Raw genomic sequence first — 24767 nt, 5'->3', positions numbered from 1 at the left:
GGGCCTCACACACTTGCCCAGTCTCTGAGAATACACAGAAATAAGGTGATACCTTTTTATTGGACTAGCTTTTGGATGCCAAAACCTCCTTCCTTAAATCAGGACACACACATACTGTAACACTGCTCGTTTATCGGGGCAGTGCTCGGTTTACGAGACAAAAGTTTGCTGAGTGTTTTGCTCATCTTGCAAAACACTCGCAAACCAGTACACTCGTAAACCGAGGTACCACTGTACTGTCCAGAACTGAAGGAGGCGGTTTTGGGCTCTGAAAGCTAGTAAAAAAAATAAAAATGCATTTAGTGCAATAAAAAGGTGACACTTCATTTTCCTTTTATTTATATTTTTAACTTTTTAAGTGGATTAACAGAGCTACCACATTACTTCATCCTAAATTTAAAAAATATTTTTTCTACTGTGGCTGTCTGGCCATTTAATTTTTTAAAAATTGTGCTGGCCCTACTTGCCCCTCTCTCTCTGCTCCTGTCTCTTTCCTTCCTCTCCCCCTGCACCATTATGCCATCTTTCTCATCACATCCAGAATTGCCTGACTCACTCTTTCTCTCTGTCATCCAGTATTTCCTTTCTCTCTCTTCCCATCCATCAACTGTGTCCTCATGTCCTGTCATCCAGCATTCCCTTGTCTCTTCCACCATCCAACATTGCCTCTGACTCCCTCCTGTACTGCATTTCCCCTTTTTTCTGTCTCTCCAGCCCAGTAGCTTAGCTAGACCTCAATTTTTGGTGGGCCTGGGTAGGCATGATCCATTCATTTCTTCACTGCCTGCTACCCCCCCTCCCCAAATAGTAAAAATAAATACATTAGTTGGCATCCCTGGGCTCCATCAGATGAGGATTCCTCTCTTGCATCCTCCTCATGAGCAGTCTCATTCCTGCAGCAGTTAACACACATTTCCAGCTGCCATTACTAGCACTGCACCCACCACGACCATCCATGCCTAGTTCAACCCCTATGCACAGGGGTGCTAATTGGACTATGTGTGTGTGGGAGGGGGAATGCCAGTTTCAGCAGGTAGAACCCCTCTGCTGACTACTGCAGGGATGAGACAAACTGGGAACTCCAAAGAGGACTCTTCAGCTGGCAGGGTCCAGGGTTCTCTGCCAGCTACACTCTTCAAGACCATTCAGCATTGCCTCCCTCTCTTCCCCCTCCCATTTAGCATGCAGACGGATGGGACAAATACAGCTTCTGTATCCTATTTTCATAAAGACTAAGCAAAAAGAAAAAAAATCTCTCATATATGCCTCTCACCTAGCTTCAGCTGGTTTGATGATCTCTGCTTCCCTGATGCAAAAAGGTCCTCTACCAGGATTCCTGCTACATAAGCTCTGGAAAGTCCGACACTTTTTTTTTTCTGCTGTAAAAAGTCTTCTACGAGGCTTTCCTAGTGCATGAAATCCAATGAGATCCCTGCTTCGCCACTGCAAATGGTCTCAATCATGAGGCTGAGATGTGCTGCGCCAGAAGTTAAAGATGGTCTCGCGCTATTGAGTCTCATGAGACTTGAAATCATGGGAATGGCCTCAACATCCAGTCCACATGGATCAAGCACACAGTTAGGCCAGATGCAGTGGGGAAGCAGGGGTACATTCAAAGGACTTCACAGAGTTTATGGGGACCAAAAAAATGAAGTTGGCAGGCTGGGTTGTGGCCCGTTGGCTGGAAAAGCATGGTATAATCTAGCCTGTAACAAAGTTATTTTATGAAAAAAAACAACCAAACATGATGATTAGTGAAACTGTTCTATTGTATAGAATTAAGACATTTGATTAAAGAGAAATGCATTGTAGTCACTGAAATTGGTCATCACCTCTTTATTTATTTAAGCCATCATAAATACTACCCCTCAACCCCTTCTTTATGGGTATTGTCATGTTTTTATATCACAACAAAGAAGTACCCTTGCAGTAACTTGAAATTCAAAAAGTAAGTCACTTTGGGCCTGATTCTTGAAACGCATGTCCCAATTGCAGGCAGCAGTAGGCGTCCTACCACCATCTGGCAGCCAATTGGGATGCATTTTTTTTTTTTTTAAAGTGCGTCTGAGGCAGGATGCCTATATTGTAGGCCTCTGTAGCATGTCTATGGAGACACGTACCCATGCTTAAGCACACCCAAAGCGGGACATGGACGTGGTTTCACTTGGAAGTGGCCTTGGGCAGGCTTAAGTGTCAGTACATGTCTCCGTTGACACATGCCTTAAATTAGGGGTCTCAAAGTCCCTCCTTGAGGGCCGCAATCCAGTCGGGTTTTCAGGATTTCCCCAATGAATATGCATGAGATCTATGTGCATGCACTGCTTTCAATGCATATTCATTGGGGAAATCCTGAGAACCCAATTGGATTGCGGCCCTCAAGGAGGGACTTTGAGATCCCTGCCTTAAATGCAAAATGCTGACCTACATTTAAGGCAGTTTGCAGAGTGTAGTAGACATGATTCTGAATAGGATGCTGATGTGCGATTTACATGCAATCAGTGGTCGCTTCTTAGGCGGCCGCCGATATTAGCATCCTACAGAATCAGGCCCTTTGTGAGCTAGTAGTTTCTGAGTAAATGTTCTGTAGCCAAAGTGCAGTGAACGAGTTCAATTGTATGGCAACAGAGGGAGAGTATAAATAGTATTCAGGTGTTTGTTTGTTTTTTATAGCAGATAGTTTAATTCTCCTGCTTTTGCAATGGTCCTAACTAATGATGTCCCCAACAGGCAGGGTGTGGCAAAAGCACTAACCTCACAAGTTGTACAGATTTTCAATAGTAGGCAAAATATCAAAAAGCTCAAACCCCCCTCCTCCAAGTTCGAATCTCAGTCATAGTGATTGTGCTACTGACATTTCTTTTAGTTATATTTGCTGGAGGTGTCAATCTTTATTTAAGAACTAGTTTATACAAATCTTCCCTGATTGATTCTAATATGGTTCTGTTCACCTCAGGTTTATGCTGGGTAAGGGCTAAGTACCGTAAACATCTTGTATACAGTTCCTGGAAGTGCTGCTATATAAAGGCATTAAAGAGTTTATGTGATGAGGGACCTACTAGCTGGCTTCATGTTCTTTTTAGGACAAATTTTTAAAAATCTTGTAGTTATCTTCATTCACATAGTAAGATCCATGACAAATCCACTTTTTAATACAAATGTTGGAAAAATGATGACTTCATCCAGTCCAGATTGCTTAATCAGAGGATACATCTGGCAGCACAGTATGCAAAAACTTCATATTCCACATGAAGCCAGTCAAGCATTTAGTATTTACAAATTTTTCAAAGCAGCTGAAAGAAAATGAAAAGAATACCAAATCTTACTTTTAAAATATCTATTATATTCACATAAAATCTGACTTTTAAGGTTCCTGGATGCCAACATTAACTAGAAAAATCAAAGTATTTTAACAGAGTTTTCATAAATAGATGAATTCACTACCAAAGATACCACTTACAATCTGCTGGAAACAATTTACTGTATGAGTTTGTTAGCAATGATTAACTCCAAATTAACATGACTACGGTCTTTTGCAATATTATTCAAATTGAATGCACAAAATGCTTCCAAAGCAGATTCTTTGGTGGTTAAATAAAAAGTCAGGGGTAGTGGCTTCCTTAGAGAGTTTTATACATTTCATAAAACCTCTCTAATACACACAGAATGCGGAAACATTACATCCAATAGCACCTTTCAAAACTCTGGTATTACAAGTATGAAGAAACATGATGAATGACTATTACAGCTGCAACACTTCTGCCCAATAAGTCCTTGCAGGGTAAAAGCCTTTGCTAACCTTTCAGTTCCAGAGGTGTAAAGTAACTGTCTTCTACCCTGTTCAACTTCAGCAGATACTTCTGAAAATAGAGGAGATTGACCATCTCTGTTTCAAATGTAAATTAAGTTCTGTTTAAGAAGCAGCAGAGCCTTCAGTTTGAGTAAAGACGTACAGTAATAGGGATGCCAGACCTAATCATGTGCAGTACTGTCTACCTTAATAAAAGAAGAGTCAATGGTGATTTATCATACATGTAGACCATGTACCTCTTAGTGGGTTTATAGTACTAGTTATTTTTTGGACTGTACATTTGTGATCCCTAGTCACTGATGCTGAAATTATCCAGGTGCCAGCTGAATAATGGAATTTTCCATGCAAACGAATGCAATAAAGACAGCAAAAAATTGCTGATACCATGATATAACTGAGTGAACAAAGTTAGTTCTTGGCTTTGCCTTTCTTGACAACAAGTTGTCCTGTTGACTCCAGATATTTATTGATCAGCTCTTCCTGAGTGCTAGACAGACATTGCTGGTATTTTGCATACTCCATGGTATATTCGCCTTTGCCCTAAGAAATGAAAACCAGGAAAATTAGAAATATCGAAGTAAAATAACTCATGCCATAATAACAAAACATTGATATTTCTCTATCAGGCTCATTGCCCTATTCCATTTATTTTTCTTCGGGACTGAACACTTTTCACTATAATCCAGGCCTACTCTTATTTGTTTGCTTTGCTATGCTACCACCAATCCTGTTTAATAAGAACAAAAGAATAGCCATACTGGGTCAGACCAATGGTCCATCTAGCCCAATATCCTGTTTCCACAGTGGCCCATCCAGGTCATAAGTACTTGGAAGAAACCCAAATTATATCAGAATTCCATGCTACCAAGCCAGGGTAAGCAGTGTTCAAGTTAGAAACGTTGGAGCAAGGTGGATTGAACAGCATGGTTGACTGGAAATAGTTTTTTTTAACCAACTATAGAAGATAATTTTTTTTCAGTTTAAGAAAGATTCTTTTTTTGAAATGTATTTTTTCTAATTGAGGAAGATAAGTTCCTTCTGATTAATAAAGATAAGTGTCAAGTTCAGTAGTATTGGTAAAAGGAAATATCAGATCATCAAGTTTCTTAACATTTAAGATGGTTTTTGCCAAACTTCTTCTGAACAGTATGAAACTTTGAAAACATGTTTTATAAGATCAAAGCAGAAATATATTCAGCATCGTAGTAGCGAGGGAGATTGAGTATTTTTATGTGGATGTTAAGCACTGATGATGTGAATCAGCTGATAGAGCATATAGACTACCTTAAGGCAGATAAGGAAGTGAGTGAGAACACGCATGTGATGGCGTCTCTAATAGAACCGTGCCATTTTTTAAATTTGCCATTCAGAAAACTAAATGCAGGAATGGCAAGATTTGGTAAGCTTTAAATATAAGATTAAAGGCTGTTGTTTAATTTGTCATTCACCATAAAGTTATAAATGAATTATATTTTTTGCAGATCAAAAATGTTGAACTCTGTGCATCTGAATCTCCTGAGGAAGCCCTGAATGCCTAGATAAATGCGCTGCACTGGGCTTAGAGGGTGCAGACTTTCTATGCAAAAAAGAAGAGGAAAAGATATTATTTCTCATTTTCCCACAAATGTGAATGTTTACGTAGAATGAGATTTTTAGATTGATGAAAGAGAATTTCAACCTCAAAGAAGTGCGAGTGAAATTTAAAATGATGTAATTTCTTTACCAGGGTCTCTGAGGTATATGTTGTTTGGGATAGGAGATGGTGATAAGATTCGTTGTTGTTTTGTGAGAGTTATGTTGATCGGAGACCATCTGAGGTTTTTTGTCAGCGATTGCCTGATTTGCTAGCATTCCTAATCTCTGTAAACATTTCTTCATCTGTCTGCTCATTCTGTCCTGTAGGACAATAGTACAGCCCTATCTGTATACTCCTTCTCTTCACACATAGAATTTCTATCCATAAGGATTCCATGCTGCTATCTATGTCATGCAGAATGTTTATTTTGTTTGATTTAATTTCCTCTTTACCATAAAGCGCACCTCCCTTCCAATTTGATCTACTCTTATCATTGCAATATCACAATGTCCCATTGATTGTCTTCCTTCCACCAGACACTTAAAATTGTGTTTTTTCTTGCATCCACAGACTGCTCAGAAGCTTAGAAGTTGACGGGGACAATTTGCATTATCATCCCATATGTCCCATCACCAGAAGACTGCAAAGTCGCTTATTAGTTCTATTATGCAATTTACTACTGTTATGTTAATATATTTTATCCATCAGGCAACCTGGAAAGGGCACTATGTAGCAATAAACTAAACAGCAAGCCTCAAACCACATTCCTTTGCCTTTAAAGGTGCATAAAACAAAATTTTCTGTGAAGATGCTTTCTAAGAAAAATTAATTAGAATTCTGATTTTTTTTTCCTAGAACATAAGAAAGTCCAACTAATCAGCAAACTATGTGAACATTCTTCTGCCCCCACATTGTGTTCCTGAGAAACAGTCAACACTTTGTTTACAATACATTACAATAAATTTTGTCTGGAAGTTCAATGGCATGTCCCTCTCCTTGCAGAAGTACAGAGGAGGTTGGGAACCACAGGTCAGTTTATTCTGGCCTCTGTGGTGAGTAAATCAATGGAAATGTTTCTAAAACAGAAACCAGTGCCGTTTCTGGGATTCAGTGGCATGCAGGTCCTGAGGCAAAACGGTTTTACGGAGGCAGGTCTTTTCAGATGAATTTCATTAATTTGTATTGACTGGGTGACCAAAGAGATGGATCTAGGGACAGCGCTAGAAATGTATGTAGATTTCAGCAAAGCTTGAGACATGGTTCTGGATAGATAGTACATAGTAGATGAAGGCAGATAAAGACCTGAATGGTCCATCCAGTCTGCCCAACCTGATTCAATTTAAATTTTTTCTTCTTAGCTATTTCTGGGCAAGAATCCAAAGCTCTACCTGGTACTGTTCTTGGGTTCCTACTGCCGATATTGCTGGTATTTTGTACGTGGCAGAAACCCAAATCATATCATATCAATTATAAATAAACAGAGTCCTCAATATGGACCCTAGAGTGACTAACTGGTTTAGAAACTGGGGAAAGAAGACAACAAAGATAGTGATACATGGAGTTCATTCTGAGGAATGGTTGTTAGCCGTGGTGTGCAGCAAGGATCGGCTCTTGGGTTTGTTTGTTTTTTTTAACCATTTTCATGAGTGATATTGTGGAAGAACTATTTGGTAAGGTTAGTCTCTTTGTGGATGATGATAAAATCTGCAAGTGGGTCATCACTCTGGACGGTGTGGATAACATGAGGAGTCTAGCAGAGCATGAATAATGTTCTAAAATCCAGTAGCAAAGATATAATGCTAAAAAATGCAGGGTCATACAATCAGGCTGCAAAATCCAAGGGTACAATACAGAGGGTAAAGTATGTCTATGTATAAAAAAAAGAATGGAACTTGAGGGTAACTATTTCCAATAATGCTCAAGGTGGTCAAACAGGTGACAGCAAAAGCCAGAAAGATGTTTGGCTGCATAAAGAAATGGCCAGCAGGAAAAAGGTGATGGTGCATCTGTAGTGTACTGTGTACGATTCTGGAGACTTCACCATTGAAATAATATAAATAAGATGGAGTCAGTCGGCTACTAAAATGATGAGCGGGGACAGACTTAAGATCTCAATATGTATACTTTGGAAGAAACACAGGAGAGAGAGGAAATATAATAGAGTTAAAATACCTCTGTGGCATAAATTCACAGGATGCATGGTTCTGGTATGAGAGGGTACAAAAGTAAGGTGATAGACTCAGAAGTCATCTAAGGAAATACTTCTTTATGGAAAAGGTGATGGAAACATGGAATGGCCTTGTGGTAGATGTAGTACAGACGAGGATTGTATCTGAATTCAAGAAAGCATAGGGAAGTGTGTGGCGCAGTGGTTAAAGCTACAGCCTCAGCACCCTGGGGTTGTGGGTTCAAACCCATGCTGCTCCTTGTGACCCTGGGCAAGTTACTTAATCCCTCCATTGCCCCAGGTACATTAGATAGATTGTGAGCCCGCCAGGACAGACAGGGAAAAATGCTTCAGTACCTGAATAAATTCATGTAAACTGTTCTGATCTCCCTTGGGAGAACGGTATAGAAAATTGAATATATAAAGGACAAACACATAGGATCACAGACGTATCCTATTATATATAAACAGAGCAATAATTGTATAGATACATAGAACATGACGGCAGAAAAGGGCCACGGCCCATCTAGTCTGCCCACACTAATGGCCACCCCCTAACTACCTCCATGAAGAGATCCCACTTGCCAATCCCATCTTTTCTTAAAATCTGGCACGCTGCTTGCCTCAATTACCTGTTGTGGAAGATTATTCCAGCGATCAACCACCCTTTTGGTGAAGAAATATTTTCTGGTATCGCCATGAAATTTCCCACCCCTGATTTTCAACGGATGCTCTCTTGTTGCCGTGGGTCCTTTAAGGAAAAAGAGATCCTCTTCCACCTCGATACGGCCTGTGACATATTTGAACATCTCGATCATGTCTCCTCTCTCTGCGTTCCTCGAATGAGTACAGCTGCAACTTACCCAGTCGTTCCTCATACGGGAGATCCTTGAGTCCTGAGACCATCCTGGTGGCCATTCGCTGAACTGATTCAACTCTTCACACATCTTTTTGATAATGCGGCCTCCAGAATTGTACACAGTATTCCAGATGGGGGTCTCACCATGGATCTGTACAACGGCATTATGACCTTGGGCTTACGGCTGACGAAACTTCTACGGATACAGCCCATGATTTGCCTAGCCCTGGATGAAGCTTTCTCCACTTGATTGGCAGTCTTCATGTCTTCGCTAATGATCACCCCAAGTCACGTTCTGCTACAGTCCTTGCTAGGATCTCACCATTTAGGGCGTAAGTCCTGCATGAATTTTTGCCGCCAAGGTGCATGACCTTGCATTTTTTGGCACTGAAACTTAGTTGCCAAGTCTTTGACCAATGCTCCAGCAGGAGTAGGTCCTGCGTCATATTGTTGGGCATTGAGCTTTTGTCGGGCACTGTGCTTTCATCTGTTGTGCGGTTGCCTACCATGTTGCATAGTTTGGCGTCATCGGCAAATAATATAATTTTACCTCGAAGCCCCTCAGCCAAGTATGTATGTCTCTGAATTAGATGTTGAAAACAGCCCTAAGAATTTTAATGAAAATGGGTGAATCTACAGTTTTCAGGTGCGACAAAGCGATTTAGCTAGGTTTGGAGTTCGGCAAAACTCATTTGGTGGGGGGTCAAATGAGAGATTTTTGCAATGTACTACTGCTGGGGAAAGCTGAAAGGCAGTATCTGTAGCTACTACTCCTGCCTCCCTCTGAAGTCCATTGGTCACATATTCTTAAGGAAGCTTAACCAGTCAATAGGCTGCAAGGAAAAGCAGGACTGAAGATTGCTAAGGTAGTGTCTCTGTGGCTACTGTTCCCACCTTCACCTGCAGCCCATTGGTCAGACATTCGTAAAGAAGTCTAGCCAGCCAATAGGCTGCAGGGAAAAGCAGGACTAACAGCAGACAACACAGAAGAGCTGCAATGTAGGAAAGGGGTTGAAAGGGTAAGAGAGGCTGAGGGAAAACATATTGGAATATAAAAGGGAGAACAGAACTGAAGTAAAAGCAAGACTGCGGCCCAAATTCTGTAACCAGCGCCTAAAGTTAGGCACCTATTTCGGAGGCGCCTACCTAGATAGGTGCCTATCTAAATTGAATAACAAGCTCAATTAGGCTTTTTAAATCAGCACTGATTGAAACATAGACACCTATCAAGAAAGCGCGATTCTGTAACAAGGCGCCTCTAAAAATTTAGGCGGCCTTCAAAAAAATAGGCACTATGCATGTTAGGCGTGGGGGTGGCTATGTGTTAGGCGCCTTCTTACAGAATCACTGCTCTTAAGTGTGCTTAAGCGCTCGCATGGGTGCCTAACTTTTAGTCACGCCTTGAGTTGACCTATTTATTGGGCGCCTCCAAACTAGGTGCCCAAATAGGTGCCGCTCAGTGCGATTCACTAAACAGCACCCAATTTTACTTGAATCGCCCTGAACAGTGCCTAAGTAGACGCCTAACTTTTGGGCGCTTCTTATAGAATTTGCCCTTGTGGTTTGTAGCTACCACTCCCGTCTCCTCCTGCAGGCCATTGGTCAACTATAAACAAACCAGTGCCAGTTACCCCAACATCATTGAAAACTACAATACTGCATCGAATAGTTACATAAGACAAACTGAGCAACAACCCCTTCATAATCACTTCCCCACTTTCCTGAGTGAAGCTTGGACTTCCAGGTACTCATCTTAATCTGCCATCATTTTATGTGTTTGTAATTGACCCTTTTATATATGTCAAGGCTCCCAGTTACGTGCAACAGTTAAACTAATTTGTACTGTTATTTTTAGTTTATGGGAAATTATGTACTATCCAAAAACCATTTTTTCTGAATAATGATACTGGTCACCCTTTTATGTATTCAAGGCTTTAGAAGGACTATACCTTTTCTTGTCTAAAAATATACTACTGTTTTCTAAACAGTTTCATTGCCTTCTAGCAGTTCAAGAGATCAACACAGCAAGAAAATACCTGTTCACAATATTAAGCTTTTGTAGATAGAAGGAACTACATGCCAGAACTGTGTTAACTGGTATGTATGTAGGAAACTGGGCTAGAGGGCAACAGAATCAGTTGGGAACATCCCTTATATTCTGGAAATGGGAGTACCTTACTAGAAGAACCGTCACCATCCTTCCCCACCCACTAGGACCAAATGACTTTCACCAAGGCCTAGGCCAACATACCCTTGCCTGCTCTAATGCTTTGTGTCAGGCAGTGGGAACATATCCTTCTTCCTCTTATCAAGTCTCCCTTTTAGAGTTTTAGGTTAGGTTCAAACAATTTTTATTGATGCAAACGACAACAAATACAACACTAGAGCACCCCAAAGGTGCACAGTACAAACAACGATGCACCATATACAATAATAGAACAAGCATGTACAATAAAAGAATTACATCAACCAAAGCCAACTTATCCTATCCATGACTAATTACCAGAACCTTTCAATACCCCCCATTTCCCTCCTCAAACCCCCCTCTCCTCCCCCCATGGTACTCTCCACCCCGCCCCACCAGAACTCACCATAACTTTCTAAACCCATCTAACTGAGTGCCCAAATTAGGACACCCGTCTTAAAACCGCGCTGCGGCCCTTGAGATGTAAAACTTGCAGATAAGGCTCCCAAATATTCAAAAACAAGAACTTTCGTTTCCTAGACCCTCCGGCATCTCGCGCCTCCCAAATAACCAACTGATGCAATTGGTTCCGCCAATGCCAATATGCCGGAAACGTCCAGCACTGAAGAATACATTTCCTGGCCAGTAAACTCATCTTTCTACACAAAGTCCGATGCCCCCTAGGTAAATGACCAAAAGCCTCTGGCAAGTCCAAGACAAAGTGGTCCGAGATACTATAAAACTCTCCCAAATAACCCTGACATATAATAGATTATACGCTTCCAGAAGTGCTGAATAATGGGACATAACCAAAAGGCATGTCCCAAAGTATGACCCCCGACCCACATTTATGACATAGTGGTATAGAGAGACCTCCACTATAAAACATCTGTGTACGAGTATAATAAGCATGAGATCTATGTGCATGCACTGCTTTCAATGCATATTCATTGGGGAAATCCTGAAAACCCAACTGGATTGCGGCCCTGAAGGAGGGACTTTGAGATCCCTGCTCTAGGGTATACATATTCAGGGCTTCCAGTCTCTCCTCATATGTCTTCTGGTGCAAGCCTCCTATCATTTTTGTCACCCTCCTCTGGACTGCTTCAAGTCTTCTTACATCCTTCGCCAGATGCGGTCTCCAAAACTGAACACAATACTCCAAGTAGGGCCTCACCAATGACCTGTACAGGGGCATCAATACCTTTTTCCTTCTACTGGCTATGCCTCTCTTTATACAGCCCAGCATCCTCCTGGCAGCAGCCACCACCTTGTCACACTGTTTTTTTGCCTTTAGATCTTCAGACACTTATCACCTCAAGGTCCCTCTCCCTGTCCGTGCATATCAGCTTCTCACCTCCCAGCACATATGGCTCCTTCCGATTATTAATCCCCAAATTCATTACTCTGCATTTCTTTGCATTGAATTTTAGTTGCCAGGCATTAGACCATTCCTCTAACTTTTGCAGATACTTTTTTATATTTTCCACTCCCTCTTCGGTGTCTACTCTGTTACAAATTTTGGTATCATCTACAAAAAGGTACACTTTTCCTTCTAACCCTTCAGCAATGTCACTCACAAACATATTGAACAGGATTGGCCCCAGCACCGAACACTGAGGGACTCCACTACTCACCTTTCCTTCCTTTGAGCGACTTCCATTAACCACCACCCTCTGGCGTCTGTCTGACAATCAGTTTCTAACCCAGTTCACCACTTGGGTCCTAACTTCAGCCCTTCAAGTTTGTTCAACAGCCTCCTATGAGGAACCGTATCAAAGGCTTTGCTGAAATCCAAGTAAATTACATCTAGCATATGTCCTCGATCGAGCTCTGCGGTCACCCAATCAAAAAATTCAATCAAGTTCGTTTGGCACAATTTACCTTTTGTAAAGCCATGTTGCCTCGGATCCTGTAACCCATTAGATTCAAGGAAGTACACTATCCTTTCTTTCAGCAACACTTCCATTATTTTTCCAACAACCGAAGTGAGGCTCACCGGCCTGTAGTTTCCTGCTTCATCCCTGTGACCACTTTTGTGTACTTCTAAATGGTCTTTTAATATAACAAAGTTTGTATTCATGTTTTAGGGATTATTGCCTTGAAAAAAACCTAACCGGGTGAAACATGTTGGCTCGAGATCCCTGTATTCTGACCACTAAGCTAAGTACTATTTAATAAACAACATTTAAGTTAAGTTTATAAAATAGAATAAAATAAACAGTAAACTAATTTAGTCCGATGAGGAAAGGACACTTAAAGCCACGGACTGGGAAAGTTTTGAGCCTCTGGTGGTGTCACTGAGGACTGTGAGATATTGATACTGAGAAATTCTAATGCTTGCTGTTTGAGTATAGTAACAGCCATCTAATAGCTAATGAAATAGGGAAGAGATATAGGTGAAATGGAATAGAATGCTTTTGCAACCTTGTGTCACTTCATAATGGCCGAGTTACATGACCACAAAATGCCCTGACAAAATTGTATTCCACTTCTTCCTCGCTAGCAATTTCTCAAACACGTGTTCAAAGTGGGGGTGTGGTCTAGCAGTCAGAGTTGTGATCTTTAAAACTTTGGAATGGCCCTAGCATTTCACTAGTTTTACCGCAACTCTCAATGATTCTATGTCACTGCATTGTTCTGCCCATATGTCACTTAACCACGATTGATTATTTATTTTCCCCTTTAGCTGTCAGACAGCAAAACAGGCAGACTTCCCACTAAAAGATATGGTATTATGAGGGATGGGATCCTGTTCAAATAATCATGCTAGAGCTTTTCCAAGTGGGGAACAGAAAGAGGTATTTGCACTAGTTACTAGAGATTTTTCTATCTCTCAGTGAAGCCTGTTGAATGTTTTGTATTTCAGAAACTATAAGCAGTATGTTCATACCTATGGCGCCTTTCGGAGAGTAATTAAAACCGTACTGTTTGACAGATTCATCTCCTAAACAGAAGCCTCACTAAACTTATAAATTTATATTTTCCTTCTGTCTATTTCTTGAGTAAAATGTTGTTCCTCACTTTTTGCATTCTGTAATTCGCTGATTGCCCAGCTTTATTTCCTGGGTTGCATACTTGAGATTCATATTTTCCTCTTATCTATTTCTTGTGTAATAAGTTGTACCCTTACTTCTTGTATTCTGTAATTCACTGATTGTCCAGCCCTCTTCGATGTGAACCGCCTAGAAGTCATCTGACTATGGCGGTATAGAAGAATAAAGTTATTATTATTATTATCTTACCTCTGTACATGACCTAAGTTCTGTGGCAAATCCAAACATATCATTCAGTGGCACCTAAAAAAACATTACAACATCAGCAAAGCAGAATTCATCATGTTAAACTCTACTTAGATTAATATAAAGGCTCAATGAAAATATACAAACACTTGACAAATACAAAACCAGTATCTGCTCAAAAAATACCATTCTAGGGTAAGAATTTACTTACACAGCCTTTTCTATGTTGGGTTTAGCTTCTAGTGTGCTAACTGAAGCAGAAGATAGTCAACAGATTACTTTAATAAGTGACCAACTATAAATAAGAGCATATTTTTCATTTATAATCCCTTTCATTTTATACCTAAAGCTAGAGTAAAAATTTGAATTTTGATTTAGAATCCTGTATATTTCCTCACATAAGAACAATAAGGTGAAATCTGTGTATAAGGAAGGTTTTAAAGACTGGAGAGAACATACATTAACATATAAAGTAGTATATTCGTCCGCTCCATCCTGCCCAGTGATCATGCCATGCCGACGATTAACACAGGCAATCACGGCTCCCTGGAATTCATTCGGTATCACAACTTCCACTGCCATTATGGGCTCCAGTATGCAAACATTTGTCTTCTCCAAGGCTGTGGGAAAGATGAAAGCACACAGTTAAGGGCTTGGATTTATACAATATTCAAAGTGATACATTCTATTTTACTAATGCAATCTAAAAAGATGTGAATTGGTCTTTAAAAAAATGCTCTATTTACAAAAACAAAACCCCCAAAACACCCCACTCTTAACTTTACCAACTCAAAACAAGTTACGAGGTGCATTTTCCTTTCATAATCCAAAATAAAACAGCTCACCTTTTCTGAAAACACCTATGCCCAAAAGCAAACGGCCACCAGCTGTAGCAGAATCACAGACACCTACTACAGAGCCAATAGATATGTGGACAGCCAGCGGTGGCATGGACTCTCGCGCTCCTCTGGCAATATAGATATGCAATCGTGTGTGCTCACATTATACTCATTACTGATGGGTACCAAAAGATGAACAAAGCATCAACAAAAGGCAGTCCCATACTAGGAAAGATGCTTAAAATGATGAGACCCTAGAGGTGTCTTAGCACTATATCATTACAAAAGAGATGTTTATTTTAAGCTTGTTCTTTACTGCAATTTAAATAAAGGCAAATTAATGTAAAGATGCAAAACACTACTAAATTTCATTTATATGGTGATATAAGGGAATGAGGACTTGTATACTGCCTTTTGGCCACTTTGGCATTTCAAAGCAGTGGGCACTGGAGGATTAGGTGACTTGCCCAGGGTCACAAGGAACAGCACCGGGATTTCATCTCACAACCTCTGGATGCAGAGGCAGCAGCTCATCCAGTGTGCCACAGCCTTTTCTCTAAACAAATACAAACAAGTAATAGTCCCTTCTCTAAGGAGCTTACAAACTAGAGACAAGACAACTCCACATTTGGGGAGAAACAGGGATAAGGTCTGGAGTCTAATAGGTAGATTAATAGGTGTCGTTTAAGTGCAGGCAGGCCACCAACTATGTGGATAAATCTACAAGAAAATCAAACCTCTGCTCTATTAATAATTTATATATTTAAAAAATTTATATACCGTTCTTATCCAAAACGGTTTACAAAGAGTTACATACAGCAAGTAGAGTGGCTCACGGATATGGAAGTGAAGGGATAAAAGTTGCAATGGGATTTCTGTAGGAAAGAGGCAGCTGCGGCATCAGAATAAGGCTTGGAATGCTCATTGATTGAATAGTGAACACCATCCAAAAAATCATGGGAGGCTGTTGGGGGTTAAGAACATAAAAAGTTGCCTCCGCTGAGTCAGACCAGAGGTCCATCGCGCCCAGCAGTCCACACCCGTGGCGGCCCATCAAGTCCATGACCTGTTTAGGTGGTCCCTGACTTTTCCTATAACCTCTCTCTACTTCTATCTGTACCCCTCAATCCCCTTATCCTTCAGGAATTTATCTAAACCTTCCTTGAACCCCCGTAGCATGCTCTGCCCTATCACAACCTCCGGGAGTGCGTTCCATGTGTCCACCACCCTCTGAGTAAAGAAGAACTTCCTAGCATTTGTTCTATACCTGTCCCCTTTCAATTTCTGCGAGTGCCCCCTTGTACTTGTGGCTCCCCACATTCTGAAGAATCTGTCCCTGTCTATCTTCTCTATGCCTTTCAGGATTTTGAAGGTTTCTATCATGTCTCCTTTATGCCTCTGCTTTTCAAGGGAGAATAGCCCCAGCTTGGGAGGAAATAGAGAGCTACGAGCAAGTAAATAATAGCAATGACTCCTGCAGGTACAGGTGGGGGATGGATTAAATTCCACTGAGAATGGGTGAGATTTCTATCTCTGTGCGATTCTCTACTGCAGCAGTACTTGCTTCCAGAGCCATTATGATGAAATATAAAAATATTAACAATCATTTTAAATTAAAATTTAAACCAAATATAAACTTCACAATACTATTCTAGCACATTAACCCCACCAATTCAATAAATTTGTGTGCACAATTTTATGCTTAGTGCACAGTTACACATACAAGTTGGATAAGTTCCTACTGGAACAGAACATACGCAAGTAAGGCTAGACTCAATCAGGGCACTGGTCTTTGACCTAAAGGCTACCATGTGAGTGAACTATTGGGCATGATGGACCCCTGGTCTGACCCAGCAGCGGCAAATCTTATGTTCTTAATAGCACCAGTTTTAGGTATACAACTAGTTAATTGGCATTAACTAAGAATTATTAGCTAAAATTGTTTATGGGTGTTAACTGGCACTAATTAGCAGTTACACACATAATTGCTCCTAGTTGGGATTCTGAAAATTGTATTTACAAAATCCTTAGCAAGCAAATACAAGTGGGGGAGGGTATGGACCTGGGAGGGGCATCGGTGGGATCAGGGGGGTGTGTAGCACTTATACAAGCAGACTCTAGAATACTAGCTTTTACGCATAAGCAATTATACCAGGCATTGAGTTGGCATAGGTGCTTGTGTCTGAGTTAAGCCCTTAAATGTGGACTAACACTAACCAGGATTCTATCATAGCAAATGTGTGAGGAATTGCTGGTACAGAATTTGGGTTTACTGCACATCATCCCAGCACCTAACTTTCAGCAATCTGTAGGGCCAGCCTGAACTGAGCAGAAACATCTAAATTTACAATTTTCTAGAAGTAAAAACTGACAAACCTGAAGGCCAAAAAGACAAATAATTTCTCCCTTTCTCCACTTTCAAACTTTTTTTTTTTTCTAGAAGAACATTTTGTTTTAAGCAGAATTTCTTTCCCTGTACCTTGTTTGAGTGCACCCTCTCCTGCTCGGATGAAAGATATCTCATTAGAATCCACCATATGATGAGCACCATCTTCCAGGACAAAACGCACTCCAGATATCTTATGTCCAGAAAGCAGCCCTTTCTCACATGCGTCACGAAAACCCTGTCAAAATAATCGGCTGTGAGAGATTTGAAAGGCTTCTCTGAACTTTGCACAAAAGCTTTGTATCTATCCTGTCTCCTTATTTAAAAGGGCAGAAACAGGCTATGTGATACCTTTTATTGGACCCACACAGGGGTCACCAAAGAATTGTGCAGAAATGCCAGCGCCCAGCCACCCCCCTCCCAGACTTATGGCAGGCCTCTGCCGGGCCGCCAGGCTCTGCACCCTCTCCCCACCTCCCTGCCCTGTCCATCGTACCTCCTCTGCCGCTAGAATCCCTAGTGGTCCAGAGGTGTAGCAGGCAGGAGTGAGCTTTCTGTGCTCCTGCCCTGCTGCTAACCCGGTTGGTTGTTGCCGCAAGTTCCGGCTTCAGCCGCTGAGCAGTACCGAGCAGGAATGCACTTTGGTGTTGCTGCTTGGTGCTGAGTGGCTTTCTGAATGGCTCGAATTCAGGAAGCTGCTCCTGCTCGGTACTGCTCAGCGGCTGAAGCCAGAACTCGTGGCAGTGACCGACTAGGTTAGCAGCGGGGCAGGAGTGTGGAAAGCTCGCTCCTGCCCACTACACCTCTGGACCACCAGGAATTTCAGCAGCAGAGGAGGTATGAGGGACAGGACAGGGAGGGGGGGAAAAGGGTTCAGAGCCTGGGAGGGAGGGAAGGGGGCTAGGTGCAGTACCTGGCAGGGAGGGGGGCTGGGTGCAGAGCCTGACAGGGGAGGGAGGGGGAACTGGGTGCAGATCCTAGTAGGGCACTTGAATATTAAGTTGCCTGACTTATATACAAGCCAAAAATTTTTCCTCCTTTTTTGGGTAATTTTCCAATGAGAATCCGCAAAAAAACCCAAACACCACAGGGTGTTGATTTCAAATGCATTAATTAAAATTGTGTTCAGAATTGATATTCATATTATGCTAATATTATTCACAATTTTATTTAATACTGAACCGTAATTGCATACTTCATGGTATTTCTTCGTACTTGTTCGGCCTCGATCGACAGTGTCAAATCGCGGCGTTGTAGGTAGCTCATATGTCATACTGTGCAGAATTGCATAAAAAGGGTTAAGCAGAATTTCTTCTCTCGTTTGCAAATTTAGTTATTTCAGACCTTAAACAACAATTTCAGAAGTGATTTACTGATTTGGATGTCAATGCTAGGGAAATTACATTGTTTCAAAATCTGTTTAATTGTGATGTTGCTGCTTTCAATAAAACTCATATCTAGAGTTGTTGGGGGGGGGGGGCTTACTATGGCCTGCTGAAAAGTGCTGAAGTACCCAATGTGGCCCTCGTGGCGAAAAGTTTGGAGCCCCTGGACCCACACATAGTTTAATTGTATAGGCTGTCGAACTGTAATTAAAGAAAATGTATCAAATGCTGGAAGAATGAGGCTTTTTTATTTCATATCACCTTTTCAACAGCTGGCACAAACTGTTTTGGTATATTTGTCCCAACAGTTCTGTCTTCAAACTCCAATTTTGTGTACTGCTCTGGGTCCAACGGTTCAAGCACACCTATAACTTTACCATACTGTCCGGCACCTCCTGTTTGCTTTTTGTGAACAAATTCAAACCTGTAAAACACAACATTTAGTTCTGAATCATACAAATCAAGATCTCTGTACTACCAAAAAAGTAACATTTCAATTTTATACTGGCAAATTAAGCAACAGTATAATAATGGGTGATTTCAATTACAATAAATAGGAAGTAGGGGCACTCAATCACAGTAATCCATACACCCGTATATTCAACACTTATAGGAATCCTAACCAGGCACACACAAAAAAATATGTGGTGGAGAAAGAGACCTGTTATTTTGGGTCAAAAAAAAACCAAACCCCTCCACCATATAGTGTCCAATAGTCTCAAAAATGATTTTAATCTCCTTACATTTCTTTCAGATATCCTCAGTTTCAATGTCTTAATAATGTTGTAACCAAAGACCCAAACAAACGCAGGCACTCATATACAGTTTCAAGTAATTAGCTCTAATCCTAAAGTACTTAGCTGGTTGCACAGGCTGTTACTTTCAATCCAACATCAGAATCAAGGTCCACAGGCCCTCAATCCGACAGGGGGTCCCTGTCGGGACACAGTTCAACCCAATGGGTTCAACATGCGAGTTGAATGGGCCACCATTATTTGAGACAGAAGATGCGATTGGATGCTGGTAGCCGGGGAGGTGTGTAATTGGTGAAGATAACGTTGGAGCATCTGTAGCCAGCACCATTTTGGAAATGTGAAAGCAGAGTGGTTACATATGTGCTGGGTGTTTAAATATTTTTGGTATCTAGGGTGACAATCACTGAAGCAGCTGTCTGGCAAAAAGAGGAATCCCTGTTGGGTTGAGGACCTGTGGACAATGAGCCAATCATGTCTTAGGCCCCTCCCTTTGCATCCCTGGAGAACAGGAGGGACTGGGCATCCCTCCTGCTGTCATCTATTTTTAAGGTACAGGGGAGGTTCCCAAGGGCAAGAGGGCATCTCTTGGGCAGGTTTTCTTCTTTTTTTCTTGCAGGTTTTAGCCAGAGGAGAGGGAGGAAGCCAGGCAAACAGAGGAGAGGAGGACATAACAGGCAGGCAGATCGGGGTCGCGGCGAGAGTAAGCTCCGCCCACCCCCGCGCGTCACAGGTCGCATCGGCCCGGGCTCCCCTTTAAGAGAAAGGGAGCCAACGGCGCCCAGCCGTTCGGCGCGCGGCAAAGGCGAGCGGCAAAGGCGCTCGCCTTAGCGAGAGCGCCTTTGTGAAGGAGCCTTGAGAAGGAGCCCAGGCAGCCCAGCAGCAAACCTAACTTTAACCTAAAAAAAAAAAATAATAAATTTTCTTCTCTCCACATTCTTCTTTCTCTACCCTTTCGGCTTCTCATTCTTCTCTCTCTCTCCCTACCCTTTCAGCTTCTCATTCTTCTCTCTCTCTCTCTACTCTTTCAGCTAGCTGCACGCCGGAAACCACTCTCAACCACCGAGGGACCATAGGAGCAAGGAGAAAGAAATGGAGGCTACAGGAACCCAGCAGAGCTACCCAGTTTACTGCGTCGAATGTCATATGTATGACTACCTCCCCTCCGGGAGGCGGGCATACATATGCAGTCGGTGTCAGGAACTGGAAAGCCTGAGGATGGAGGTCGGCAGATTGAGGGTCAAGGTCCAGGAACTGGAGGGACTGCGCAACACAGAGGAGACGAGCTGGTCAACCAAGGACACAGACGGAGCAGGCCTCATTGTGGACCAGGTGAGGGACCTCGAGAGATTCATCGAGGAGGCCTATAGGAAGGTGGAAGGACAGGACCAGCAGCTGCACGGATGGATGTCGGCAGACGAGACCCAGGATCCACAAGGCGACACCGGGGAAGGACCCAGCGGAGGAACCACACAAGAGGAGGAGACCGTGACTCACCGAGACCCCGAGGGAGAGACACCGCACTACACCGAGGACACGGACCTGAGACAGAGGAGGTTGCTGAGGAAAGGGAAGTCTGCTATTGTGGTGGGAGACTCGATCTTGAGAGAGGTAGATAGTCACGTAGCTGGAGGAAGGGAGGGCCGGCTAGTGACTTGTCTCCCAGGGGCCAAGACATGAGATGTCACTGATAGGATCGAGAGGATCCTGGACGGAGCAGAGACAGAGGAGACTGCGGTGATAATCCACGTCGGAACGAATGATGTGAGCCGGAGGAACTTCAGCATGGCCACACTGACTGACCAGTTCAGGGTCCTGGGACGAAAACTGAAGCGGAGTACCCGGAGGATAGCATTCTCAGAGATCCTGCCTGTACCGAGAGAAGGAGCAAAGAGGCAGGCAGACCTCCAGGCTGTGAATGCATGGTTGAGGAGATGGTGCCAGGAGGAGGGCTTCCACTTTGTGAGGAACTGGACGTCCTTCTGGGGAAAGAGTAAGCTCTACCGGCGGGACGGCCTTCACCTGAGCACAGAGGGAACTAGACTACTGGCCGCCAATGTGAGGAAGGAGATCGAGAGGGCTTTAAACTGAGGAGAGGGGGAAAGCCGACAGCTGATCTGATGTTGACGCTTCGGACAACAGTATCCAGAACAGATGCTGAACGGGCTGACTGCACGGAGGAAGTAGAGAGACCGGTGGATCTTATGATCAGACAGCGAGGGAAACAACAGGTAAAGGGAGCTTGCTGGGAGGAGACTAAGGGGCATGGAGACACAGGGGGACTGGGTGGCACGAGGGCGAAAGCTGAGGGCAATATAGGGTTGACACAAGGTGAGGGGGATCGAACAGAGGCCAGGGCCCAGGAGGGGGCAAGAAAACCCAGAGGAAAAGCGGGGAAGTGGGGTGGCGGGACTGTGGGGAAGCTGAAAGCTACGAGGGTAAAGGCTGAGGGCAAAGCAGAAGTACAGGGAACAAGAGAGGCGGCCCAGGTAAATGCAGAGGTGGAGGAAAAACGACGGGACCTGCGGTGCTTATACGCAAATGCAAGAAGCCTCATGGCCAAGATGGGTGAACTAGAGGTCGTGGCCAAGGGGGAAGACCTGGATATAATTGGAATTACAGAAACATGGTGGACAGAGGAGAATCAATGGCATGTGGCGCTGCTGGGGTACAAGCTCTACAGGAGGGACAGGACCCACAAGAAGGGGGGAGGCATAGCACTATATATAAAGGACTCTATCTACTCGGTCGGGATGGATATGGCAACAAAGGCAGAGGGGCTGGAATCGCTATGGGTCAAATTGCTGGGAAACAAGGGTGCAGGCATAAAACTGGGGCTATACTATCGCCCACCTGGTACGCCGGAAGGAGTCGGACACGACTTGGAAGCTGAACTGAGACAGGAGTGCAGGACTGGAAGGGTAACAGTGATGGGGGACTTCAACTACCCGGGGATAGACTGGAGTACGGGTCACTCCAACTGCACTAGGGAAACAGGATTTGTAGAAGCTGTGAGGGACTGCTTCATGGAGCAACTGGTCAGGGAACCGACGCGAGGGAGTGCTACTCTTGACCTCATCCTGAACGGATTAGGGGGGCCTGCAAGAGGGGTAGAAGTGGGAGGACCACTAGGCAACAGTGACCACAATGCGATCAGATTCACATTAGAAAGGGGGACACCCATAGTAAGGAGGACCGCAACAACTGCGCTCAACTTCAAGAAAGGGAACTATGTTGCTATGAGGGAAATGGTGGGGAGGAAGCTCAGAAACATCTTTAGGATGGAGACTGTGGAAAGTGCCTGGACCCTATTCAGGGACACCCTGCAGGAAGCACAAAGAATGTACGTCCCCAGTTTCAGGAAAGGCTGCAAGAACAAGAGGTCAAAGGACCCGGTTTGGATCTCAACAGAAGTAAAGAGGGCAATAAATGACAAAAAAGTATCCTTCCGGAGATGGAAAAAGGACCCAACGGAGGAAAATCACCAGGCGCACAGGAAATGCCAAAAGGAATGCCACCGAGAGGTTAGAAAAGCAAAAGGGAAATACGAAGAGGGGCTGGCCAGGGAGGCGAAAAACTTCAAGGCATTCTTCAGTTACGTAAAGGGGAAGCGACCAGCGAGAGAGGAGGTGGGGCCGTTGGACGATGGGGATAGGAAGGGAGTGATTAAGGAGGATAAAGAGGTAGCTGAGAGGTTGAACACGTTCTTCTCGTCGGTCTTCACGAGAGAAGACACATCTAATATACCGGACTCAGAGGAGCTCATGAGTGGGGAACAGGCTGAAAAATTGGAGCACATAGAGGTAAGTAAGGAGGATGTCCTCAAACAGATGGACAGGTTAAAATGCGGCAAATCACCGGGTCCGGACGGGATCCACCCAAGGGTTCTGAAGGAACTAAGACAAGAAATAGCGGGCACAATCCAGCATGTTTGCAACCTATCCTTGAAAACTGGAGAGGTACCAGAGGACTGGAAATTGGCGAATGTCACACCTATCTTCAAGAAGGGATCGAGGGGTGACCCCGGGAACTACAGGCCGGTGAGCCTGACTTCAATTATAGGGAAGATGGTGGAAGCTATGATCAAGGACGGCATTTGCGAGCACATTGAGAGAAATGGCCTACTGAGAACAAGCCAGCACGGATTCTGTAAGGGAAGGTCGTGCTTAACGAACCTTCTGTACTTCTTTGAGGGAATAAGCAGTCGGATGGACAATGGGGAACCCATCGACATCATTTACCTCGATTTTCAAAAGGCTTTTGACAAGGTGCCACATGAAAGGCTGCTTAGGAAGCTGTGGAACCACGGGGTGGGAGGGGATGTGCACAGATGGATCGAGCACTGGTTGTCGGGTAGACTGCAGAGGGTCGGAGTAAAGGGCCAATATTCTGACTGGCAGGGAGTCACGAGCGGTGTGCCACAGGGATCGGTGCTGGGGCCGTTACTCTTCAACATATTTATCAATGACCTGGAAAAGGAGGCAAAGTGCGAGGTTATAAAATTTGCAGACGATACCAAACTGTGCGGCAGAGTTAGCTCCAGGGAGGAGTGTGAGGACCTGCAAAGGGACCTAGACAAGCTGGAAGACTGGGCAAACAAATGGCAAATGCGCTTTAACGTGGAAAAATGCAAGGTCATGCATATAGGGAAAAAGAACCCGTTGTTCAACTACAAATTGGGGGGGGGCATTGTTGGGAGAAAGCAGTCTTGAGAGAGACTTGGGTGTGCTGGTGGATGCATCACTGAAGCCATCTGCACAGTGCGTAACGGCTTCGAAAAAAGCCAACAGGATGCTGGGCATCATAAAGAGGGGCATAACAACCAGGACGCGGGAAGTCATCATGCCATTGTATCGAGCGATGGTGCGTCCACATCTGGAATACTGCGTTCAGTATTGGTCGCCGTACCTCAAGAAAGACATGGTGGTACTTGAGAGAGTCCAAAGGAGAGCAACGAAACTGGTAAGAGGGCTGGAACACTGCCCATACGCCGAGAGGTTGGATAGGCTGGGGCTCTTCTCTCTGGAAAAAAGGAGGCTCAGGGGTGATATGATAGAGACCTTCAAGATCATGAGGGGCATAGAGAGGGTGGATAGGGACAGATTCTTCAGGCTGAAGGGGACAACAGGTACGAGGGGGCATTCGGAGAAACTGAAGGGAGATAGGTTCAAAACAAATGCAAGGAAGTTTTTTTTCACCCAAAGGGTCATGGACACTTGGAATGCGCTACCGGAGGAAGTGATCAGGCAGAGTACGGTACAAGGATTCAAACAGAGACTGGACGGATTCCTGAGGGATAGAGGGATCGTAGGATACTGAGAAAGCTAACCAGAAAATAAGTATAGAAACCCAACCAGATCGTGCATGTGCAAGACCGGAGGGCTAGGACTTCGATGGGAAGATAGGACTCAATAGGAAACCAAGGGGCATGGAGGCCCCTTCTGGTGATTTAGACAGGTCATGACCTGTTTGGGCCGCCGCGGGAGCGGACTGCTGGGCAGGATGGACCTATGGTCTGACCCGGCGGAGGCACTGCTTATGTTCTTATTCCTCCCTATGGGAGGGGCC

General features: G+C 43.7%; 1 protein-coding gene across 2 annotated transcripts in view; it reads right to left on the bottom strand.

The window, feature by feature from the left end:
* Positions 1–776: 776 nt before the first annotated feature.
* Positions 777–24767, bottom strand: part of GFM1 (G elongation factor mitochondrial 1) — a 98342-nt gene continuing 74351 nt past the window's right edge. For both annotated transcript variants that reach the window (XM_033959486.1, XM_033959487.1), the window contains 5 exons: positions 18709–18871; positions 17156–17300; positions 14297–14457; positions 13841–13894; positions 777–4348 (listed from right to left, as the gene is read on the bottom strand). In XM_033959486.1, the coding sequence (XP_033815377.1) occupies positions 4217–4348; positions 13841–13894; positions 14297–14457; positions 17156–17300; positions 18709–18871 (655 nt within the window). In that variant the 3' untranslated portion in view covers positions 777–4216. The remainder of the gene's footprint in view (positions 4349–13840; positions 13895–14296; positions 14458–17155; positions 17301–18708; positions 18872–24767) is intronic.

Source organism: Geotrypetes seraphini, chromosome 9 (assembly GCF_902459505.1).
Source record: "Geotrypetes seraphini chromosome 9, aGeoSer1.1, whole genome shotgun sequence".
Lineage (NCBI taxonomy): Eukaryota > Metazoa > Chordata > Amphibia > Gymnophiona > Dermophiidae > Geotrypetes > Geotrypetes seraphini.
Note: the sequence above shows the minus strand (reverse complement) of the source record. Positions and strands in the feature narration are given on the sequence as shown.